This window comes from Aspergillus tanneri (genome assembly GCF_003426965.1).
Source record: "Aspergillus tanneri strain NIH1004 chromosome Unknown AapTan_1_pilon_pilon_pilon, whole genome shotgun sequence".
NCBI classification, from domain to species: Eukaryota; Fungi; Ascomycota; class Eurotiomycetes; order Eurotiales; family Aspergillaceae; genus Aspergillus; species Aspergillus tanneri.
Window position 1 is genome coordinate 2,438,977 of NW_022984628.1, and position 20,975 is coordinate 2,459,951.

The window sequence follows — 20,975 nt, forward strand, 5'->3', positions numbered from 1 at the left end:
GGGAGAAGCCAAAATTCCTAGCGATTATTATAGATCACAATCCGTATCTGATGACAACGGCAAATCTGGAGATGAAGTTGATAGTGGTGGCACGTCACTGTCTCTTAAGTGTAGCCTCGCCTAGTGGCCAACTGCTGTAACCAAAATCGACCACGGCAGTGGAAAACATGGTACTCATATGATATTTATCTAGACTATGTTCTGCGTCGCATCTAACCTGCTCCAGTCTGAGGAATTGCCCCTGTAAGGTAGCATCCGCGAGGTCGAGTAGGCCCTTTGCCAGGCCCGGAAGGCCATGGCCGATATGGCCAGCAAGGCATAGTAATGTAATGCTGGGGGGAAAGACACTGGACTAGGAGTAACTCTGAAGGTGACTCCGCCAGGAAACAGCTATATAGCTCGCTTGAGTTAAGAAACAAGTGTTCCAGCACAGTAACGGCTTGAAAGCTAAAGGCAGCCTGGGTGTTTTTACTGTTAGAAACAGGGAACAAACGCAGGCGTCGAAGATCAAGTTGCAGAGACTTAAATGTTGACTGGTGGCAACTAAGGTATTTTACAATACTAGATGCCTGAAAATAATCTCTGATATTAGGACTAGAGCAAGGATCAACAGCTTCGTAGACAAAGGTGCGTAGACTGTTACAACAAGAAAAAATACCTTTAAAATATTTCTCGCTAAGTCTGCTGTAGGTAATGTAAAGTTTCTTAAGATTTAGCAGAAAAGGAAAAAGGGCCTGATCCCAGATGCCGCTGCACATGTGGAGATTAAGCGTCTCTAGGCTTGTAAACAGTTCGAAAATACCACGCCCACATGTTACTAGGTTGAGAAGGAAATATTCTGACTGTATTGCCGCAGCACGCAGAGAAATATAAACCGTCCTTAGTGGCAGATGTGAAATACCAGCCAGATTTAGAATAGATAAGCAGATATTCGCCTCAAGAGCAGGTATTTCAACTTAAAGACTGCAATGGCAACCTAATAATTAAAATAGTAATCAGACTAATATCTGATGGTGATAGTTGCTGATGTGCTATAACTCCCAGTGTATGTGTAACCTCCTTTAGTGTATCCCAAGCCTCGCCTTCACTAATAGATTTTAATAAAAATGGGTGATATAAATCTTCTTTACAAATGCACCAAGGTCTCGTCGCTATGCCACCACTCGTAAAAAGATATAAGTCGGGTATTCCGCGAGTAAATAGTTGAGCGCCATTAGTCACCGTGTCCAGGGACAAACTCACGGTAGAAATGGCCTGAGCAATGCTGCAAAAGCGCTTGGAGACTAAACAGAGTGAGAATAGCGTATGACGCTCCAGCGAGTAACAAGATGGCTTGTCATGCTGCTGAGTGCCATACAGGTATGGACATGGCGCAGTGCAAGCAAAGCCAGCCGAAAATTAGTTGCAGAGTCTTTGTTAGGAGGTTTGCAAATTTAAGTGAATTTTTGGCCTGCGACCGAGTAACCTGCTGTAGGTGGTGTGAATTGTATGAACTATGTTAAGGGCTGAACCCATAGAACCTACTATAAGATAGGCTATGTACAAAAGGAATCGTTGAAGGAAAGAAGGAAAGGACGAGTAAACAAATAAGAAGAAATCACGGGATGTGGATCTTCGAGGGCCAATGGGGCCAACAGGGACAGTAGGGACAATGGGGATAACGGGGAACTGTTCGATTTTTGGGGGTCTGAAATGATTGGATTCAGGATGTTCTGCCCAACCCTCTATGAGAGAAATATTGGGTATATATATTTCACATGATGTCCCGATCTGGACTAGCTTATTCTGACAGGAACAAGGGGACAACAGGGACTATAGGGCTGAGAAGTTAAACGGGCCCCAGCCCTTTACATACACTTATCAGTATCTCTCTTGAGAGAATAATGAATGGATCTCCAATTTCTATGACTTTGGGGGGGGAACCGACATGAGAGAGAAGATAAATCAGAGTGTATGTACTGCAGCATGTACTATAGCGGACTAGCTGTGCCGGTTCAGTTCAATTGGCATCCAAAGGTCTGATTCAGGTAAGTTGCGAAGTGAAGAATCAGTAACGATGGTTACAAATTGCAGGACCCACTAGTTCAGCTATTTGTTCGGTTTGTATTGGATCTTTTGAGTTTTGACTCTTCGACTGTGACTACTTCCCTTCTACAAGACACCACAGTCCCATATAGCAATATCTCATATCCTTCAACGGAGCTATGAGACAGTACGACGACACAAATACTATTTCTGGCCCTATTATGAAGCCTGAAAAGTGGAAAGAAGCAGTAAGCTGATAAGTATTAATGTTAACTGCGGAGAGACAGACGGCGGCAGCTAAAACAAACAAAGAAAACCCCCCCCCCCAAAAATACCGTCGACTTTCTAGACAAGCACCACTCTATAATTGGCCGTACCAATTCCTAGCTTTCTAGAGATGAAAAAGAAGATCACGGTCGCTTGATACTTTTTCAAGTTCATACCTGTATCTAATCGCAAGGCTTTAGTGCATCCAGTATAACACCACTCAGGCTATGATCCCGCAAGGCCTCATAAATAATTGATATCCATGATCCAATGGTCTTTTTGGCCCTTCCGTTGATTTTGTCCGGCATGTCTGCTGACGGATGCTCAGTAAACCCCTGGTGGAAGGGAATGCCGAGCTGATGGCGAACAGCGAGGTATATGGCTTTTGATCCGACCCCTAAGTAGTCGGGGGTATTTTGGGTCTTACAAAACCGGTCTATTGCCTGTTTGTAGGCAGATTCTAGCTTCGAGGCCGTGGCTTCTTTCCATTGATTGATATCCTTCAGGACGTTCCTTGTCATACAACCACAGTCAGATAATTGAATTGACGCTATCTCATCGAGGATCGTCGGCAGAGACTTGTCAACAACACACCGGCAACGATCACGGATGTCCATTCGGGAGGTCGATGACCAGGCACTCTGGATCACTTTGGCCAGTCCACGAGACAATTTTTCTTGGGCGTGTGGACGAAGAATATCCTCAAACACCTGTCTGATGGTCGAGGCTAGGACGGATTGAGTATCGTGAAAAAAATTGAGCTGTAGGACGCGTAGGTCCAGAGCCTGACACGCAACGTAAATGGAACATGCCCCCATCATGGATACCAGGTCGACTGCTTGCATGGTGTAGCGGGCTGATAGAAAAGCAAGTGAGTTCACAGCTTGATTATGCATCTCGGCCGTCTGTACATGTGTGCTGATGGGGTTGGCAATATATGCCAGCTCCGACATGTAAGAAGCCATGTTAATATCAACTCCTTTCATGGTAAAAGACAGGCTCGGATCATCTGCGACCAAGTTGGTCGGCAGGCCGTTGTTCAGATCTGGATCAATCATTTCATTGCACTGTGCGAAAATGAGCTTCCCAAACATCTGCAGTACTAAGCGGGTCTTCTCCATTGCAGAGGTGACCGATGTTGCTTGAAAATTCCCTCCGCAATAAAAGGTTCGCGTCGCACTATCAATAAGGGGGTTGTCCGTGGTAGAATTAAGCTCTATACTAACTTGACGATCGGCAAGAGCAAGGTCTTCCAGTTGAGGACCGATCCATTGACTGGCCGTTCTAAGGGCATATCTATCCTGGACGAGTCCTGCGGCTTCATGGGATCCACTGGGTCCTCTTGCAAGCCGGGATTCCTGAAGTGCAGAAAGGATATTTGCGGCAGTCTCGATCTGACCCTCGTGCGGGCGGACATCGCTTAGGAACGGGTGAAAGCTCTCAGTGGTACCACAGAGAGCCTCGACTGTGAGAGCCGTCACCACCTGAGAAAGGAGGGCAAGCTGGTGCGCATCGTATAAGACAAGACTGGCTAGAGCTGCGGAAGCAGCAGTTCCGTTGACTAAGCCTAGACCCTCCTTGGGCCCGAGAGTGATTCTCGGGATACTAAGCCTGTCTAGCTCTTGCTCAGCAGTGACCGGTTGAGCCTTGGGCGATTTTCCGCGTACAAATATTCCTGGACTGCCTTCGATGACCCCAGCGATATAGGCGAGCGGCATCAAATCCCCTGATGCCGAGATAGTTCCTCGAAGAGGTATCACGGGTGTTACATCCTCCCGAATAAGCTTCAGTATGGCTTCAATGGAGGCCCTGGATACTGCCGAATGCCCCCTAGATACGGAATTGCACCGAACTATCATGGTTGCCCTAACCCACTCTGTTGGCATCGAATGACTCATGAATGCAGAGCTACCGCTGCCGCTGCTGCTGCCGGTGTCTGCACCTGCCAAAATTCCACTCTGAAGAAGCTGCAGGAGAGATTTCTGTAGTGCATGCAGGTGGTTTGTTCGTGAATCAGCGCTGCCCCCGAATCCAGTGTTTACCCCTGGTATTTTCCATCAGATTCAGTCCGATTAAACTTGAGCGTCGAGTAAAATTGACCTCCAACTCACCGTAGATATGGTGCCCATTGGCGAGGCATTCATCTAAGGCTGTCACACTTTCATTAATCATCTCGATTATATTGCTATCGTTGGACAAATGCGGCTGACAGCCATGTCTGGCAAAACTGTAAGCTAAAGCGTGAGATATGACCAAAAGATGCCAGCTCAACATACTTCGACACAGCAACTACACCACCAATGGTGAGTCCTTTTCCATCGATTATAATCTCCCCACATTCGATCGCTCGATTAAGGTCTTCCCAATGAGTACGAGCCAGTGCGAGGTGGCCTGGTAGCTGATACTTGCTGAGCATTGCGTTAACCGTCTTCTATGAATGAAACGCGTTTTCCATGCAGATATTTTATTTTTCATTCTCTATAATGATTTCGGAAACAATTCCCTCCCTGGCCAGGTTAAATGTATTCTACATATGGTTTGGTTCTTTTTTCTTCGCCCCGCAGATAAGCGGAAGCCGGATCCGTTCAGCTGGAAAAGACACAACAGAAGAAGCAATAATGGGCTACGCGTAGTTCAGCTGGACCCATACGCGGCAATGCATTTATGCCGTGGCCCGAAAATTTCATAATCCTCTCCCCATTCTGGCAACATGTCATACTGGACACTATTGGGCTGTGAGCCGTATGCAAGAATAAGCTGACTGCAGGGGTTTATAGTGATACTATCCACAATATCAGTAGATTTACCTTGCCTATCTGTGGCCGGTACAGCCTTATCGCAGCCATGAGGACAAATTTCCCATAAACAGGTTTTGGAAGAAAATAAAAGAAAAAAGTACACGGATTCTGGGGACAGATCGATCTCAGCCCCTTTCTCTACCATGGAGGACTGAGCGCCATTGGGGAGTTTCTCATGACCACTGGCGCGAGGGTCCATTTGCTTTGGAGATTCAGCATCACATTTGACAACGCCCCCTTTTGTCGCTATCATCGTAAGAATTCACTCGGCAGATCACATCGTTTTATAATTGCAAGGATGATTTCGCGTATGCAGTTCCAAGAATGAATGTCACTGAAGATCCCCAATTATTCAGCCTCAACATCAGCTAAATCTACCTTGGATCATCTAGTGCAAATCAGTTGGTCGTCGTACATTTCGTTGCAACCAGTCGAGCGGGAGCAACACCTGGCAAGTTTATCAAATATTTATGCCGAAATCGATGTTAGCAGTTGTAGATCGGAGGCCTATCATCCTATTTACGTGACCTTCCTCGGGGTCAACAGGAGAGCCGAAAGGGGTGACCGTCGATCGCGGACCTTCGGACCTGGTGATCGGTCACCCAGTTCTGTAAGGCAGTTCTGATGACTACCCCTGCTTCTGATTTAACTGGTAAATCAATCCAGGGACTTTCGCGTCTAGAACCGTATTTTCTTGAAGTTACATTTCTTGCTGTAAGGAACATTAAAGTATGATATTATGAATACTAGTGTTTATTCACGATGGCCCAGAAAAATGCATAAATGCCACCCTATTAAAACCTGTTAGTTTATATATATATTAGTAATTCGAGCTACTAGAATAATCCTGCTTTAAATAATAAATAAATAAATGCCAGATAAAGTTCTCCATCCTTCTAGACAAGCTCCACCGCTCAATGCTTGCACCTGCCAAGAATGAGGGGACGCATTGGGAACTCGCCAGCCACTGAGCGGCCTGCATTTCACAACGTGCTGGATGGCACAATGAGCCAGCCATCGACCCGTGGTGGGATGCATCCAAGCGAGATACCCTTGTAGGGATAGTTAACAAAAGCTCCTCCATTTCCCAATGAGTCCCTCGGTTTCCTAGCTTTCCGTGGTTGTAGAGGGCGCGTACAATACTAGGATGCTGTCTAGCTGGGTATATAAACCGGTCTCCAGCTGCCCTTTTCTTTTTGATTTTTTTGAGTTTTCCGTCCATTCCGATCTCTAATATATTCTTTGCACTGGAATACTGAGGACGTCATGCTAGCCAAACAAACTCTGACGACCCTCCTGGGAGGGGCCACTCTTGCCCTTGCCAAAACCGCCGCGGAAAAACTTCCCTCTCAGGCGGAGATCCAAGCTTCTCAGGCCACCGTTCTTCCCTACTCGCCCGTCTCCAACGTCAAGGGTCTTGCCTTCAACCGGTTTGTGAATATCTGGTTGGAGAACACTGTATGTCTCAGTAAATCCTGAATCAAAGTCATTTATCTAACGCCCATTAGGACTTTGAGGATGCGGCCAAGGACCCTAGTCTGTCCAAGCTGGCCGACAAGGGCCTTCTTCTGAGCAACTATTGGGCCATCACGCATCCCAGTGAGCCTAATTACGCCGCATCCGCTGGCGGTGACACGTTTGGCATGGACAATGATGACTTCAATCAGATCCCCAGCAACGTCTCTACCATTGCAGACATGCTAGACGTCAAGCACATTGCCTGGGGGGAATACCAGGAACACATGCCGTACCCAGGCTACCAGGGCTACCGGTATCCGGAGAAGGGACCGAATGATTATGTTCGCAAACATAATCCTAAGATTCTGTACAACTCCATCACCCAGGACGCTCTTCGTCTCCGCCAGATCAAGAACTTCACTGATTTCTACGATGACCTTAAAAACCACCGTCTCCCACAATACAGTTTCATCACACCAAATATGACTAACGACGCTCATGACACCAACATTACCTTTGCGGGTTCCTGGACCTACCGCTTCCTCGCAGAACTCCTCGAGGACGAATACTTTACCAAGGACACTCTTATCCTCCTGACCTTCGACGAGAACGATACTTACGAGATTGGAAACAAAATCTACAGCTTCCTGGTCGGCGGTGCCGTCCCGGAAAATCTCCGCGGCAAGAAGGATGACACCTTCTACACACACTACTCCATCATCGCATCGCTCTCCGCTAACTGGGGCCTGCCCTCACTAGGCCGTTGGGACTGCGGAGCCAATCTGCTCAGTTTCCTCGCCGACAAGGTCAACTACACCAACTGGGAGGTCGATACCACCCACTTGTATCTGAACGAGACATACCCAGGCCCCATGTCGACTGGCGACTACAGTCTCTACACGCCTCAATGGCCGGTTCCTTTGACTCAGGGAGCTTGCTCCGCCGGCCATGGCATTCTCGAACTCGTCAAGCAGACCTGGAAGGGTCTCACGGCTACTTATAATTATACCAGCCCTGTGCCGTATGATTCGGCTAGTGAGAATAATGTTGGGATTAAGTATAGCCGTAAGAAGGTACATTGCACCTCTCCTTTTCTAATAATTACTTAATGCTGACTACTGTGTCACCAATAATAGAATGGTCAGGTAGAGACCCATATCACGGAGTAGGATTGGAAGTCTGATTTCTTCCTTCTATGTCCTTTTGGCATAGGACAGGTAAATACGTTTTTGAGAAAAGTATGCTCCAAATTTGATGGATGATATATATAATGGATGATGCCAAAATAATATTTTCCTAGTAGCCGCCCCATTTAACTTCTGTCAAACGCTAACTACGTATCGATCGTAGTTTTCATAGGCCCACGATCTGGTGTTAGGGTACATGTGTTTCTTATTTGGTTTGAATCTAGGGAAATAAAGGGGTCATATTTGCATATTGGCACACAGGAAACATGAAGACAACTCCTGTTGCTACCAAGGGCATATAAATAAGTTAGTGTATTTCACCACCTTAAGCTTCCTTGTGTCTGTATCTCTCATGTGACTGGATACCCTTACGTTTTACAGGGTGGACTATATACTTTGAATTTGATAGATGGAATAAATATTTTGTTCATGACTCGCTTACGTTACAATCCATCTTTCAAAAAGACAGAAAATAGAAATAATGCAAGCAATCTGGCGCATACTCAGCAGTGATTCGTAGGGCTGACAAAGGAAAGTAAGCATGCAACATAGCATCCGATGGCGGTATGCAATAAAAATAACAGTGAGAAGAAAAAGTCGCAAAATAGCGAGACCAGAATATGGATTAAAGGTAATAGACCGCCAAGTTTATGGGTAGTTAGGTAGGATGCTGACACAAATGGACGGTTTTGTACAGGACGAGGGCATATCACGTGATACAAGAGAGGGCACCTTAGGTAAGGTATGCAATAGATGAATGCATGTATTTACTCAGGTTTCCGTCCAACCATCAAGTACATAGGGGTAAACAGGTTCTTCTCCCCTCCAGCCACGAGACAGTCGGCGGCCAGTGCAAGGCTGTCGGCGGTCTTCTGTGAGCCTTTGGGGAAAAGACCGACTGACTCCATGGCGCCGACGAAGCGGTGGGCGATACCACGACCCCACCAGGTCATGCGCGCAATGGTGAAGACATCCCAGGGGGATGTCATGTGCTTGAACGATCCGGCCAGAGGATAGTACCAGGGGATGGCATCGTTGCGGCCAGCCAAGTCCTCATGGTGAAGGAGTTCAAAGCCGGCGTTCTTGATGGCGTCAAGACCCTCGGATATCGTGACCATATTGGAGATACCATCACCCTGTTCAATGCCCAGACGAATCTGGCGGTGCTCGGGGATTTCGTTGTTATACTTGTCGGTCATGAGCCACTCGTAAACGCCGAAGATACCACCCGGCTTTAGCACACGCATAATCTCCTTATACACGCCCTCGAGCTCGGGGGCATGGACGGTAGCCTCAATGGCATATACAGCATCGAACGAGTTATCAGGGAAGCTCATTTGCATGAAGTCACCCTTGACGAAGCTTAGCTTGTCACTCAAGCCTTCGCGCTCCGCATAACGGGTTGCACGCTGGATCTGGTAGTCGTTGTTGTTCAATCCCACAACATTGGCGTCAGAGAACTTAACAATCTCGCGGGCAGGGCCGCCAACACCGCAGCCAACATCGAGCACTCTCATTCCAGCCTTGATGCCCATCTGATGAGCGAGATAATGTTCATGCCGAGCGATGGCCTGGTGGAAAGGTTCTCCTTGGGCAAATCGACAGAAGTGGAAAGATGAGCCCCATCCGTACTCGTAGAAATCGGTCGCGAGGTTGTAGTAGCTAAGTTATGAAGTTAGCTGGGAGTGAAGATTATTATGGTAGAATGTAAGGGCCATACTGTCTAGTCAACGTCGCATATTCCGCTCGACGTGCCTACGCAATGAAGACGGGGTTAGCAACATCGCTCCGAATTCCAGAATATACAACCATATATCTTACCGCGCGAATTTCCTCCGTCTCATCGCCGGCAGCCTTGTTATCCCAATGCTTGAAATATTCATCAACAGCTGCCTTTTGCGCAGCAGCGTCCTTCCCACGCATGGCAGCAAAGCCACCTTCCGCCTGAGAGCTCTGGCCATGAAGAGCGCGGTTGAATTGAGCGTCGCGCTCATGGTCTTCTTTTTCCAATGCAGCAGGAGCCATTGTTGATATTGACAGCACTTAAGCCTGTGAAAAGGGGTGGATCTGTGGATAGAATGGTAGGTAAGGTGGGAATGAGGCGAGGACACAGAGAACAATTTATATTCCACAGTCTACCAGTCAGGGAGAACAAGTCCTAACCAGGCAACAGGAAAGTTGTGGGTGCAAGAATGGAGACTAGAAAAAAATATCAACAGCAAGATGGTCAAGGCCAAGGCTACTGCTAACGAGATCGACAGAAAAGAAAGGAGGCGGAAATGCGACTGACTTTGACAAGGTACCCAGCCAATCACAGGCGCCATACTGGCTAGCCAACCGAACGAACGCCAGGCTAGACCCAAATAGGCCGCCTGGGGATCTCCCCGGAGAAATGGCCTTCCGAGAGTGGCTGTGGGTAATACGACGAATACGCATTTGCAGATACGCTGCCAATACGATGACCTATGCCGCGGGCCCCGAGATCATACCAATCTGTTTGTCAAGCCTAGAATTTTGCAGATAGTATGAAGTACCCGTATCTGGCAAAAAGTTAACCATTTTTCTCTTCTTGGGAGAATATCTCAACCAGCCAACAATTGCAATGTAGTCACGTGCTGGACTGTCTTATGTAATTAATCTAGCCACATCTCTCAGCCACAGAGAAGGAACTCTATCGATAATCATCCATCTTTCATCTCCGAAGTGCATCACTTTGCTCAACGAGCACGCTCATCACCAAGTCCTCACGTCCCTGGCTGAGGGAATAGTAGCAAATTATGCCTCCACCTCAAATTAAACAAGACCTTAACCGGTCTGGGTGGGAGACGACCGATTTCCCCTCCGTCTGTGAAAATTGCCTTCCTGAGAATCCTTATGTGCAGATGCTCAAAGAAGACTACGGTGCAGAATGCAAGATTGTAAGTGTTTATTCATTGTCTGGCATGTCATCTTGGCTTGTATTAATTTATCAATAGTGCACTCGACCCTTCACCATCTTCCGTTGGAAAGCCGACCGCACGGCGCGCACTAAGAGAACCAGTATCTGCCTGACCTGCGCTCGTTTGAAGAACTGCTGTCAGTGCTGTATGCTTGATTTGTCCTTTGGCCTTCCTATAGTTGTGCGTGACGCTGCACTGAAGATGGTTGCACCTGGTCCCGAGAGTACAATCAACCGCGAATACTACGCTCAGGGACATGAAAAGGAAATCGAAGAAGGACGTGGGGCGATTGAAGAATATGAAAAGACGGATGAAAAGGCTCGCGAGCTACTACGGAGACTTGCAAACAGCGAACCTTACTATAGAAAACCCCGGCAAACCGAAACTCCTCGCGACGAAGATAGTGCTGGACCCTCGACGGACGCACCTGTGGTACATAGCCGCTATGGAAATGGACCAGGGCCTATTCGGACGAGCGACAGCAGAAGAGGAGCCCCGCTACCTGGTAGAGGACGGGGACCTATGCGTGGTGGCCGCGGAAGTCGTCCATTCCCCGGTACTGCGCAGGTGCCCCCATCTCGGGAAGATATCCTCCCGCCTGCGGATCCAAACGTTACCACTCTATTTGTTACGGGTGTCGAGGATGATCTTCCCGAGCATTCCCTGCGTACTTTCTTTACGGAGTTTGGCCAACTCCGGTCTTTGGTTTGTTCTCACAGGGCACACTCTGCCTTTGTGAACTTTGCTACTCGCGAGGCTGCTGAAGCGGCCGCGCAACACTGCCAAGGGAAGGCTGTTATCCAGGGTTGTCCGTTAAGGATTCGATGGGGTAAACCTAAGGCCCTGGATAATATGGACCGGGAAGAGCGTATGAAGCATGCGCGAGAAGGACGTCAGGCTGTCGGGACAGCCCGAGGAGGGCCCTCTGGAAATAAGGCTATCACAGCGGCTGGGGAGGAGGTAGATAAACCGGAGGAACCCCGGAGCATTGTTGTTGCTCCTCCTCCGGGAAGTGGCGAGGTCCAGTATTCCAGCTTGTCTGGTGATTAAGGAAGCTTTAACAGTTCATCGATTCTCATATGTTGAAAAAATTGTGAGGCAGGAGGCATTATGTATGTTCAGAGCGGGCGTTTGTATATTCTTTATTCTATCATCAATTCAAAATACCCCAAAATACGCCAGAAGGAGAGATAAGTTTGGGTATATTATAATACAAAGCGAAAATGCAAATATTCTACAGCCAGATTGTCCTACCCTACAAGCCTACCTGCTTGCATAGATCTTCCGATACAGGCACAATAACCCGTATATTTACAAATCGATCTATGCAGAGCATGGCTTGTCAACCTTAACACGCTTACCCGCCACCTTGATTGAATCATTATCACCCCGTTCGATATCATCATGGATACGGAGTTCTGTTTATAAGTCGTTAGCATCATCCAACAAACAATGTAACACGATGCACGCACCCCATTTGGCAGCTTCATTCTCTGCGTCCCTGGTCCCTTGCACGATGTTATGCCTCAGAATGTCAGCCACCTCCACGGCATGATTGATTTGCATTGGCGTGTCGATTCCAACACGAGGATGGCTGTCGAAGTTCCGACGGGCTTCTTGACGGGCAGCAATGAGAACACGGGAGTCATCTATCAATTGAATCAAGTCAGCGTCAGTGTAGTACAAACGAGGACAGGAGTCGACTGACCTCGAAAGGCAATTCGGGTAGCGCGGAGAAGTTGGCGATAGGCACTTCGTGCAGAAACGACGGGTTGCGAGGCCATAGTTTGGACTGGGATAATAGTGTATTGTTCGTAAAAGAAAATAGAATCCTTAATCTTCTTTGACAGTTGCCTGTGTTATTGCTTGAAGTAACACATGTAGGCTATGCCTCGAGTGTGCCGTGCTGTAGTATTAAGCGTCCTGATGGGAGGCAGTCCGTCGGTGTTAATTAACTTAACGAGGCAATTCCAGGATATAAATTATCCAAAAGACCGAAGAGTGAGAACTGAGAATAGTGACTTGCTGCTATACTTGAGAATGCCGACTTCTTTTCCTCCGTCCAGAGTGCTCGATTTTATCTCCGAAACAGCCGTTGTGTGATTGGCGTAGAGCAGGGCGGCATTAGGGGGCAGAAAAAAAGAAAGAAAAAAAGAAATAAAGGCACATACTTTTTCGGCCTAAGTTCCTTCGTCAGCACACTCTCCCAGTTCCCCCCATTGTACATTTCGGAGCACCGGACAGTATAGACGGCTTCGAGACTCTGCAAAATGGCATCCACTCAGACGGTTTCTGTGTCTCTTCCCGCTCTCCCCCAGGGCTGGAGTGCCGATAAGGACTTCAAGGCCGTTGGCACTCTGTCCGCCGCTACCCAGCGAAACCTGGAACCCGTTGGTCCTCACTTTCTGGCTCACGCACGCAGAGTATGTCTTCCTTGACTTGTGTGTTAGTTCGATTTGCTTGAGATTGCCCTCTGGTTTTGGAGGGTTGAAATCCAATGCCCCTAGTCTGTGGCTAACCACCCCGTAGAAGCGACACCACCGCACTTTCTCCGAGGATGAGAGAATCCAGGCTCAGCAGAACGTCAAGAAGACTGAGGATGACGAGGATGATGAAATCTCTGAACCTGAAGATGCCGTCTTGCTCTCTAGGGAAGCCAAGGACTGGAAGGTATGGTTCTCTTGTATATCACGCTATTCAATTGTCACTAAATTCTTGTAGAGTCAGGATCACTACGCTGTGCTCGGTCTGACCAAGTACCGCTGGCGCGCAACCCCCGAGCAGATCAAGCGTGCCCACCGCAAGAAGGTCCTTCGTCATCACCCCGATAAGAAGGCCGCCATGGGCCAAAGCGACGAGAACGACAATTTCTTCAAGTGTATCCAGAAGGCCACTGAATTGCTTCTGGACCCCGTTCGTCGTCGTCAGTTTGATTCGGTCGACGAGGCTGCCGAAATTGACCCCCCCACGAAGAAGGAGACTGCCAAGGGCAACAATTTCTATAAGCTGTGGCGCCCTGTCCTTGAAGCTGAAGCCCGTTTCTCCAAGATCCAGCCTGTCCCTAAGCTAGGTGACGAGAACAGCACGTTCGAAGAGGTTGACAATTTCTACAACTTTTGGTACAACTTCGACAGCTGGCGTACTTTTGAATACCTTGATGAGGATGTCCCGGATGACAACGAGAACCGTGACCAGAAGCGTCATGTTGAGAAGAAGAATGCCAATGCCCGCCGCAAGCGCAAGACTGAAGATACTGCCCGTCTGCGCCGCCTGGTGGACGACCTCGCCGCCCAGGACGAGCGTATCAAGAAGTTCCGTAAGGCCGCCCGTGCCGACAAGGACAAGAAGCGTCTCGAGAGGGAAGCTGAGGCCAAGCGTCTGGCTGAGGAGAAGGAGAAGGCTCGTCTGGAGGAGGAGCAGCGTAAGAAGGAAGCCGAGGAGGCTGCCAAGGCCGAGCGTGAGAAGTCCAAGAAGGCCAAGGAGGCTGCTAAGAACGCGACCAAGAAGAACAAGCGTGTTCTCAAGGGCTCTGTCAAGGATGTCAACTACTTTGCGGAATCTGGCGAGCCTTCTCCCAGCCAGATTGACTCTGTCCTGACCGATGTTGAGAACATCATGGGCAAGATTGACGCTGAGGAGCTGGCTTCTCTCGCCGAGCGTCTCACTGCTGCTGGCAAGGACGCTGCTGCCGTCAAGAGCGCTTGGACCGACGAGGCTAAGAGACTTGTTGGTGCTGGTAAGCTCAAGGAGGGTGAGACTAAGTTCTTTGCTTAAGTATATTTGTCACGAAATATTTGGTGCAACAGGCACAGGTACAGGTTAGATGGCATGACTTGAATGATAAACATGTCGTATAGATGGATAGATTAGCTTTCCGACATATAATGGAGGCAACGAATTTTGTTCATTCCTTTTGTTATTGATTATTTAACATTTGGTTCTATCGCTTTGTCGTAGTGTTTTAGTCTGTCTTTGTACTCAGGAATACATTTGCATAACATCACAGGGGAGGTAGGTTTGGACTGGACTTCAAACTGTATATGTCTATGCCTATGCCTATGGCTATCTTGTTCCGCTGTAGGATGAACCCAATGCCAAGTACACACCTTGTTCTGTTGATATTTCTCGAATCAGCGCAGACATTCAAGCTAATTGTGCCTAGGATAAACTGGAGGCGCATCAGCGACTGCCGGTATGTTAGGAAGGTTTTCCAACTCCTTATTTTGGGAGAATTAGGGACTATGCCTCTTTGCAAGCATGTATCGCTATCAACATACAAGTATCTTCGGCTTGTTAAGACCTTTTGTTGACTATATCTTTGGTCTCTTTGTCTATCAAGTTCACGGAGCCTGTGCTCAAATAGGAGACGGAATGAATCCCAAACAGAAGTATTCCTGTAATTTAAAATCAAGTCTTCCAGATTCGAAAAAAGCTAACAATCGGATGAGCTATAAAATCTATACGTACCATTACACGTCGAATTATAGATACGAAGATCGGAGTGATCTACACGTGAATTTGCCAGCATAGTCAGAGGTCCATTACCTCAGGACAGCTGTTCGAAGTGTATGACATCCCTACACCTCGCCAACCATACCATCCGCAAGCGGTGGCCGTGTTGGTCCTTGGTGCGCAACAATGCATATGTACTTGATCACATTGGCAGACCGAATCGCGCAGAATACCTGGCACTTGACAATTTGAATAGGCCTTAGTGATATAGCCAAGGCGACATCTCTCGCCCCAGAAAGATGATGCCATTCACAACCCCAATTCCGACTAAGTCATTAATGCTACTATGGGTTGAAGTGTCATGGTCAAGAGCCCATATTAAAGTGCCTCCCAAACACAGTTTGTGAGCCTCTTCAATTGAAGACACACCGTGGCTCATTGCAGTTAGGATTTTGGTGTAAAAGAGCGCCCATACCATCCAAGGCCCATACTAACCAGAGATGGATCGATGTCGTTATTCCATAACAAGTCAAGACGCTGTTTAATTTCCGTTCAATTTGTGTGACGTCGGACGTCGGACTACGGACTAGGAGAACTTGTTCGATGAGTCCCAGACGGCATGGATATCATAGGTTATTATATTCAGATAGTCAACGTACCGCTGCATGAACTTCAAATCAAACCATCAGAGGTACCGACACGAATCTGGCAGGGTAACACTAAGGACGTGAAGTGTCCTAAAAAGCGTTTTGAGAACTTTGAGAAGCAAGATGTAAGGTATGGGCTTCAATTCCGCCTCGGTCTTCTGCCCGGGCTACAATCCAAAACTCAATAATATACCAGGCTATTAGATTATTTCTATCGGGTGCTCACATTCCAACCTAAGTCAGCACCATCAAATCTGCAAGTCAGCATGAATTGCATCAGCGACGTGATAAACATTTGGTCATTTTCAGCGCTGGAGGCCATGTCACTGAAAGCGGTTTGGGTATTAGGAGAATTTGTAGCGTCCTAAAAGAGTTACTATAACAGATCTTATATATAATTGACCGGCGCACATCAAAACTCCAAGCTCGGATAGAAATCCATGTCTGCACCACTATAAATATTGCTTAGCATTGCGAGTCCTGTCGTGTATGTGTATAGGAAAATACAGTCACATGACAAAAGTCTACGTAATTCCGCGTCACCCGACGCGCCACCCAATATTATGCTTCATCTTTTCAACCACCTGGGTCATGCCTCGCACCCCTTTACGGTCTACTAGTTCTAATAAGACTAGTAGACAGGAACTGGAACCATTTCAGCGAGGAGTTGTAGTTGGTCGATTTCTTGCAGGCCAGAAAAAGGCTGATATTCAACGTGCCATGAATTTACCATATACAACTATTCAAACAACCATTGAAACATATCAGACTTCCACCACTGGGACTAGTTCTCCTCGCTCCGGACGGCCAGAGATCCTTTCTGCTGCTGATAAACGATATATTCTTTTACAAATCAAGCGTGATCCCTTTATTAAAACAGAAGACATCTGCAAATTACTTAACAAGCCTATTTCTGCACGCACTGTTGCGCGCATGTTGAAAGAATCAGGGTATGGCCACTGCAGAGCTGACCTCAATTAACTGAGGAAACAGCTAAACTACGCTATCAATGGGCATATGCGCGCAAGGATTGGACTTACGAGCAGTGGAGCAAGATTATATGGAGTGATGAATGTTCCGTTGAGCTTGGCAAAGGAAAGAAAAATCAATGGGTATGGCGGCTCAACTACCTTAACGAAAAATGGAAAAAAAAGCATATTATTCCATATACCAAAGGCAAAGGAATATCCATTATGATTTGGGCAGCAATCTGGGGTAGTGGCCATACAGAAATCTACCGAATGAGTAGGGATGAGGAATCTGCCCGAGGGGGGTATTCTTCACGCTCCTATTTGGAAATTATTAAAGATTATCTGCCTGCCATATGGGAATTTGGTATGGAGTTTATGCAAGATAATGCTCCTATTCATACAGCCAATATTTAAAAACTGGTTTGATGAGCATGGTATTTCTCTTGTTGACTGGCCACCATACTCACCTGATTTAAACCCTATTGAACACGCCTGGGCTAAGCTGAAAGAGCGTATTTATATGCTGTATCCGGACCTTGAATTATTTGACGGGACCAAAAGTCAATTAAAAGAGCAATTTTATAAAGCAATGGAGGATGCATGGGAGAGTCTAGGGCAGGATTTTTTTATTCTTAATAAGGTCTATGGAGAGCCGTGTTAATGCAGTTTTAGAGGCAAAGGGGTGGTATACACGCTATTAATGTAAAAAAAATATATTTTTTTATTTGTGTGCAATTTAGCTATGACATATTTAAATATCTTGCAATAAGATTAATGTTTGGTTGTTTTGTGTGCGAATGTGATGTTCTGACTATTATATATATTTTCATGGTTGCGGGAAATTACGTACACTTTTGTCCAAGAACTATATTATGCACGTACGTCTATTTCCGCTCTATGTTTGTAATTGGGGATATGCTGATTATCTTGAACGTTCATTGAGATAACTAGATAAGTCGTTGGATGAAAATAGGTAAAGGATGAGATCGTCAGAGGTCGAATCTCTACTGAGGTGCTGAAACAGGAACGAATGATTACCAATATTGATATGTGTGAACCCCGTGGCATCAATATCTGCTGGTAGACGCCTGTTGCAAGCCCTCGCAGAAGCCCTAACATATGATATAAGTGGACTTGTTAAACAAACGTAACATGTTAAAAGCTTTACTTGGAAAAATTAACATGCCAGCCCAGGTAGTAATTAATAGTTCTTTACCTTGCACCCTGGCCACCGCCTGATGGCCTCCGGACAGACCCACAACCTCCATACTTAGACCGACAGCCTTTCCCACAGAACTTCTGTGGCAGTTGTGTTAGATATTAAACTTTTAAAAGATGTGAACCTAGCTAAGTCACCTCTGTCGTACCACAGAAACCGGACCTAGATCAGCAGACATTTGAGGGACAGGTATTTAACCCAGGTCTGCCATACTGACAACATTCTGCTTTGTCACGACAATTTATATACAATTATCTTTGCCGCATTCCACTAGAGAAAATCTGCAAACTACAATCTATAGAGACAATTAGTGGTGATCACTTTTCATAGAGACAGGTTATTTTAACTTCTAGAATATTATGGCATAGTGTGAAAAAAGAACTATATTTTGGAATCCGTAGGTGGTGTACTTTATACTACTCTTCCTAGAATCCAGAACCCTCGCCAGAGCCGCAATACGCTATTTTTCAGTCCCACGCTTCCACTAGCAGCATTCGTCCAAATCGTATAGGACATGTTGGATGGAGGATGTCGAATAGATGGAGAAAGCGGGTGATTTAAAATTTGTTATAAGAAGCATGGCACATCTTAGCCTGCAACTTCCCCCCGCTCTCGAAACAACCTGTAAGACTATAGTAAGCGCTTCGAGCATTTATAATTTGTTAAAATTCCCTACGTGAGTCACTATCATAGTTCGCTAAAGATCTCGGGTTTTTAGTGAGTAGAATTTGTTTTGACATAATTTTACGAACTAATAGTACAGAACGTTCTATCGTTACCCGCAGAGAGCTCCTGTCGACTATAGACTCGAAAGCTACCAACAAAGTACTGTTCACGAGCCTATAGTTCTGTAGCCTATAGCTTTATAAGCATTTGAAGAATCCATTTGCCAATACTCCTGCAATATGAAGTTGATCTCGTCGATAATGGAGCCCCTTGTTTTCTTGGTTGTGGTTGATGCTGCGAACTATATACTCATTCAGGATCTAGGATGGTATCGAGAGCTCTCTTTAGCAAGAAATATTTGATATAGCAGATCAATACTATAGGCATTGTGAGTATTTCTACCACTTGAAGTACACACAATGGCATTCTCTAAAGAGTTTTTCTAGAAATTCGACCCTTAACTGCAATAAGGATATTGCAATCAAGGCAGCATCAAGACCCAATGACTATTATAAGTGATTAGGTTCTACTATGGGGCAAATTAAACGATCTTACCAATCAGCAATACAGTTTGGATAGAGACAAATATAACCACTCTATGTACACAAGAGTGTGTAATATCAATCTCCTCCAGGAAAGCGGCCGTTAAAATGAATTGCAAAGGGGAGACCGTACCATCAACCTCTCGGTCTATTTTATTAGCAATAACCATTCCCTGTTTGTGATCTCAGGGATATGATCTTGTCTGTTTCCAAGATAAGTCAGTACAAACTACCTCTCTACACTCAGCAGATGATAAGTTCAACTTCTTATCTAGAAAGTCCAAAATTGGTGTATGTTGGAATCATAGCAGTGGCAAGGTAAAGGTAAGTCTAACCGTGAATGAAGTTGTCACTAGTACTTAATATTTAAGGTAGATGGAACACATGCATACTACAATGACAACGACCCCCCGGAATGTAATGGTCTAGGATTTTCGCTAGCACAAATTACACCGGATATGAAAGATAAGATATAGCACTAATACTATATTCTTTATCTATACAGTGACTACTTTATAAAACACGGGAGACAAAGTTTGATACCTGCTTTCCTTTCAAACAGTGAGCATACCGACTATCTTCTAGAGCAATGAGTCGATGCAAAAATATTGCTCTATCAGTCTGCCAGTTACCGTATACAATGTCACCTAATTGGCTACCACATATATTGCAGAAAGGCCTATAACGGAAAAGCATACGGTCAAACCGCTACTCTTCCCCTATCTACAGAGTTGTGCTTAGGTCATATATTTGAAGTTTCAGAAGGCGAGGAGGAGCTGCGTATATCTCGCCGATGGCTATAATGTGAGCACCGGGGACATTATTCATGCGAGTGGCAATACATATTGTGAATTCAACTTACACTGTGACTTCCATTGCCATATAAGATTGATACTGTTTATTTCAGAGACTTAGTTTCCCATTCCAATGATATAGTAGTGAAGAACTAGCGGTTAAGTACTTAACCGAAGAATTTACTGACAGTGTGATACAATTTTTGGCATGGAATCCATACATCTTGGGCTATTGTCGGTACCTTAGCAATGTCCGGAGGATCTGCAAGCGGTATTTGACCTACAACAGTTGGCACTCCTCCCGTGGACGATATTACAAAGTTGTTGTTAGAGACATGGCAAGTTCTGACAAATAAAGCAGTCCATTAATCACCCACATTATAAAATTAACAGATTTCTGGCAGTGCAACTCCGTAGCACTTCTGTTGTAGGTTTACACATACTCTCTCTCTCTCTCTTTTTTTTTTTTTTTTTTTTTGTTCTAGCGAGGAGCTACAGTCCCTAGGTACATACGTGAGTTGCCCAGCCTTGAAGACAGACGTTGGAATAAGTTCAGATAAAACCAGGAAATCTAACTGAACTATGGGATAATTGCACCAGTTTATGGTGCGACAACGATGTTTGGGTGGCTCCGGTATCTCAAGCCCCAGTATCAATGGACGGTATATGTGGGCTATCTCATGGTCATGCTGTATGCAACCTTATTTGGACAGTACGCATTCCTAGAGACCAGAGTTGAACCTATGCTGATAGCTAGAATCCCAGATTCTGATGTGAAGATGAAGTTATTATTGCAGTCCTCGGAATTGCATATCAGGCGTCTGTGAACCAGCCAGTAGTTATACAATAGATGGCACTTGTGGTGCTGAATGGAGATTTACAACTTGTACTAATCCATAATTTGGCCCGTACGTATCTTATTTCTAAGTCGTTCTCTTGTGCCTGTACAAAAACTGGAAGCATAGTCTGACTTTCTAATCCGATTCTTAGGCTTTCTTATTTGTAACTAC

The 20,975-nt window shown here is 46.1% G+C and overlaps 6 protein-coding genes across 6 annotated transcripts; 3 read left to right on the forward strand and 3 right to left on the reverse strand.

Annotated features, from left to right (window-relative positions):
* Positions 1-2,474: 2,474 nt before the first annotated feature.
* Positions 2,475-4,708, reverse strand: ATNIH1004_002814 (aromatic amino acid ammonia-lyase; the record flags this gene model as incomplete). Its single annotated transcript, XM_033567499.1, has 3 exons — positions 2,475-4,336; positions 4,404-4,510; positions 4,569-4,708. 3 exons carry the CDS (start codon positions 4,706-4,708, stop codon positions 2,475-2,477), a joined length of 2,109 nt encoding a protein of 702 aa, XP_033429494.1.
* A 1,648-nt stretch (positions 4,709-6,356) lies between these two features.
* On the forward strand, positions 6,357-7,717 carry ATNIH1004_002815 (putative acid phosphatase; the record flags this gene model as incomplete). Its single annotated transcript, XM_033567500.1, has 3 exons — positions 6,357-6,548; positions 6,599-7,621; positions 7,685-7,717. 3 exons carry the CDS (start codon positions 6,357-6,359, stop codon positions 7,715-7,717), a joined length of 1,248 nt encoding a protein of 415 aa, XP_033429495.1.
* A 785-nt stretch (positions 7,718-8,502) lies between these two features.
* Positions 8,503-9,760, reverse strand: erg6 (sterol 24-C-methyltransferase; the record flags this gene model as incomplete). Its single annotated transcript, XM_033567501.1, has 3 exons — positions 8,503-9,397; positions 9,456-9,490; positions 9,557-9,760. The coding sequence occupies 3 exons, from the start codon at positions 9,758-9,760 to the stop codon at positions 8,503-8,505; spliced, it is 1,134 nt and encodes a 377-aa protein (XP_033429496.1).
* A 752-nt stretch (positions 9,761-10,512) lies between these two features.
* On the forward strand, positions 10,513-11,724 carry slt11 (Pre-mRNA-splicing factor ECM2; the record flags this gene model as incomplete). The annotated part of the gene is made up of 2 exons (XM_033567502.1): positions 10,513-10,653; positions 10,711-11,724. 2 exons carry the CDS (start codon positions 10,513-10,515, stop codon positions 11,722-11,724), a joined length of 1,155 nt encoding a protein of 384 aa, XP_033429497.1.
* Positions 11,725-11,997: 273 nt separating this feature from the next.
* Positions 11,998-12,458, reverse strand: MZM1 (LYR motif-containing protein; the record flags this gene model as incomplete). The annotated part of the gene is made up of 3 exons (XM_033567503.1): positions 11,998-12,092; positions 12,147-12,323; positions 12,383-12,458. The coding sequence occupies 3 exons, from the start codon at positions 12,456-12,458 to the stop codon at positions 11,998-12,000; spliced, it is 348 nt and encodes a 115-aa protein (XP_033429498.1).
* Positions 12,459-12,944: 486 nt separating this feature from the next.
* Positions 12,945-14,448, forward strand: ATNIH1004_002819 (putative ribosome associated DnaJ chaperone Zuotin; the record flags this gene model as incomplete). The annotated part of the gene is made up of 3 exons (XM_033567504.1): positions 12,945-13,097; positions 13,204-13,344; positions 13,396-14,448. 3 exons carry the CDS (start codon positions 12,945-12,947, stop codon positions 14,446-14,448), a joined length of 1,347 nt encoding a protein of 448 aa, XP_033429499.1.
* Positions 14,449-20,975: the final 6,527 nt, after the last annotated feature.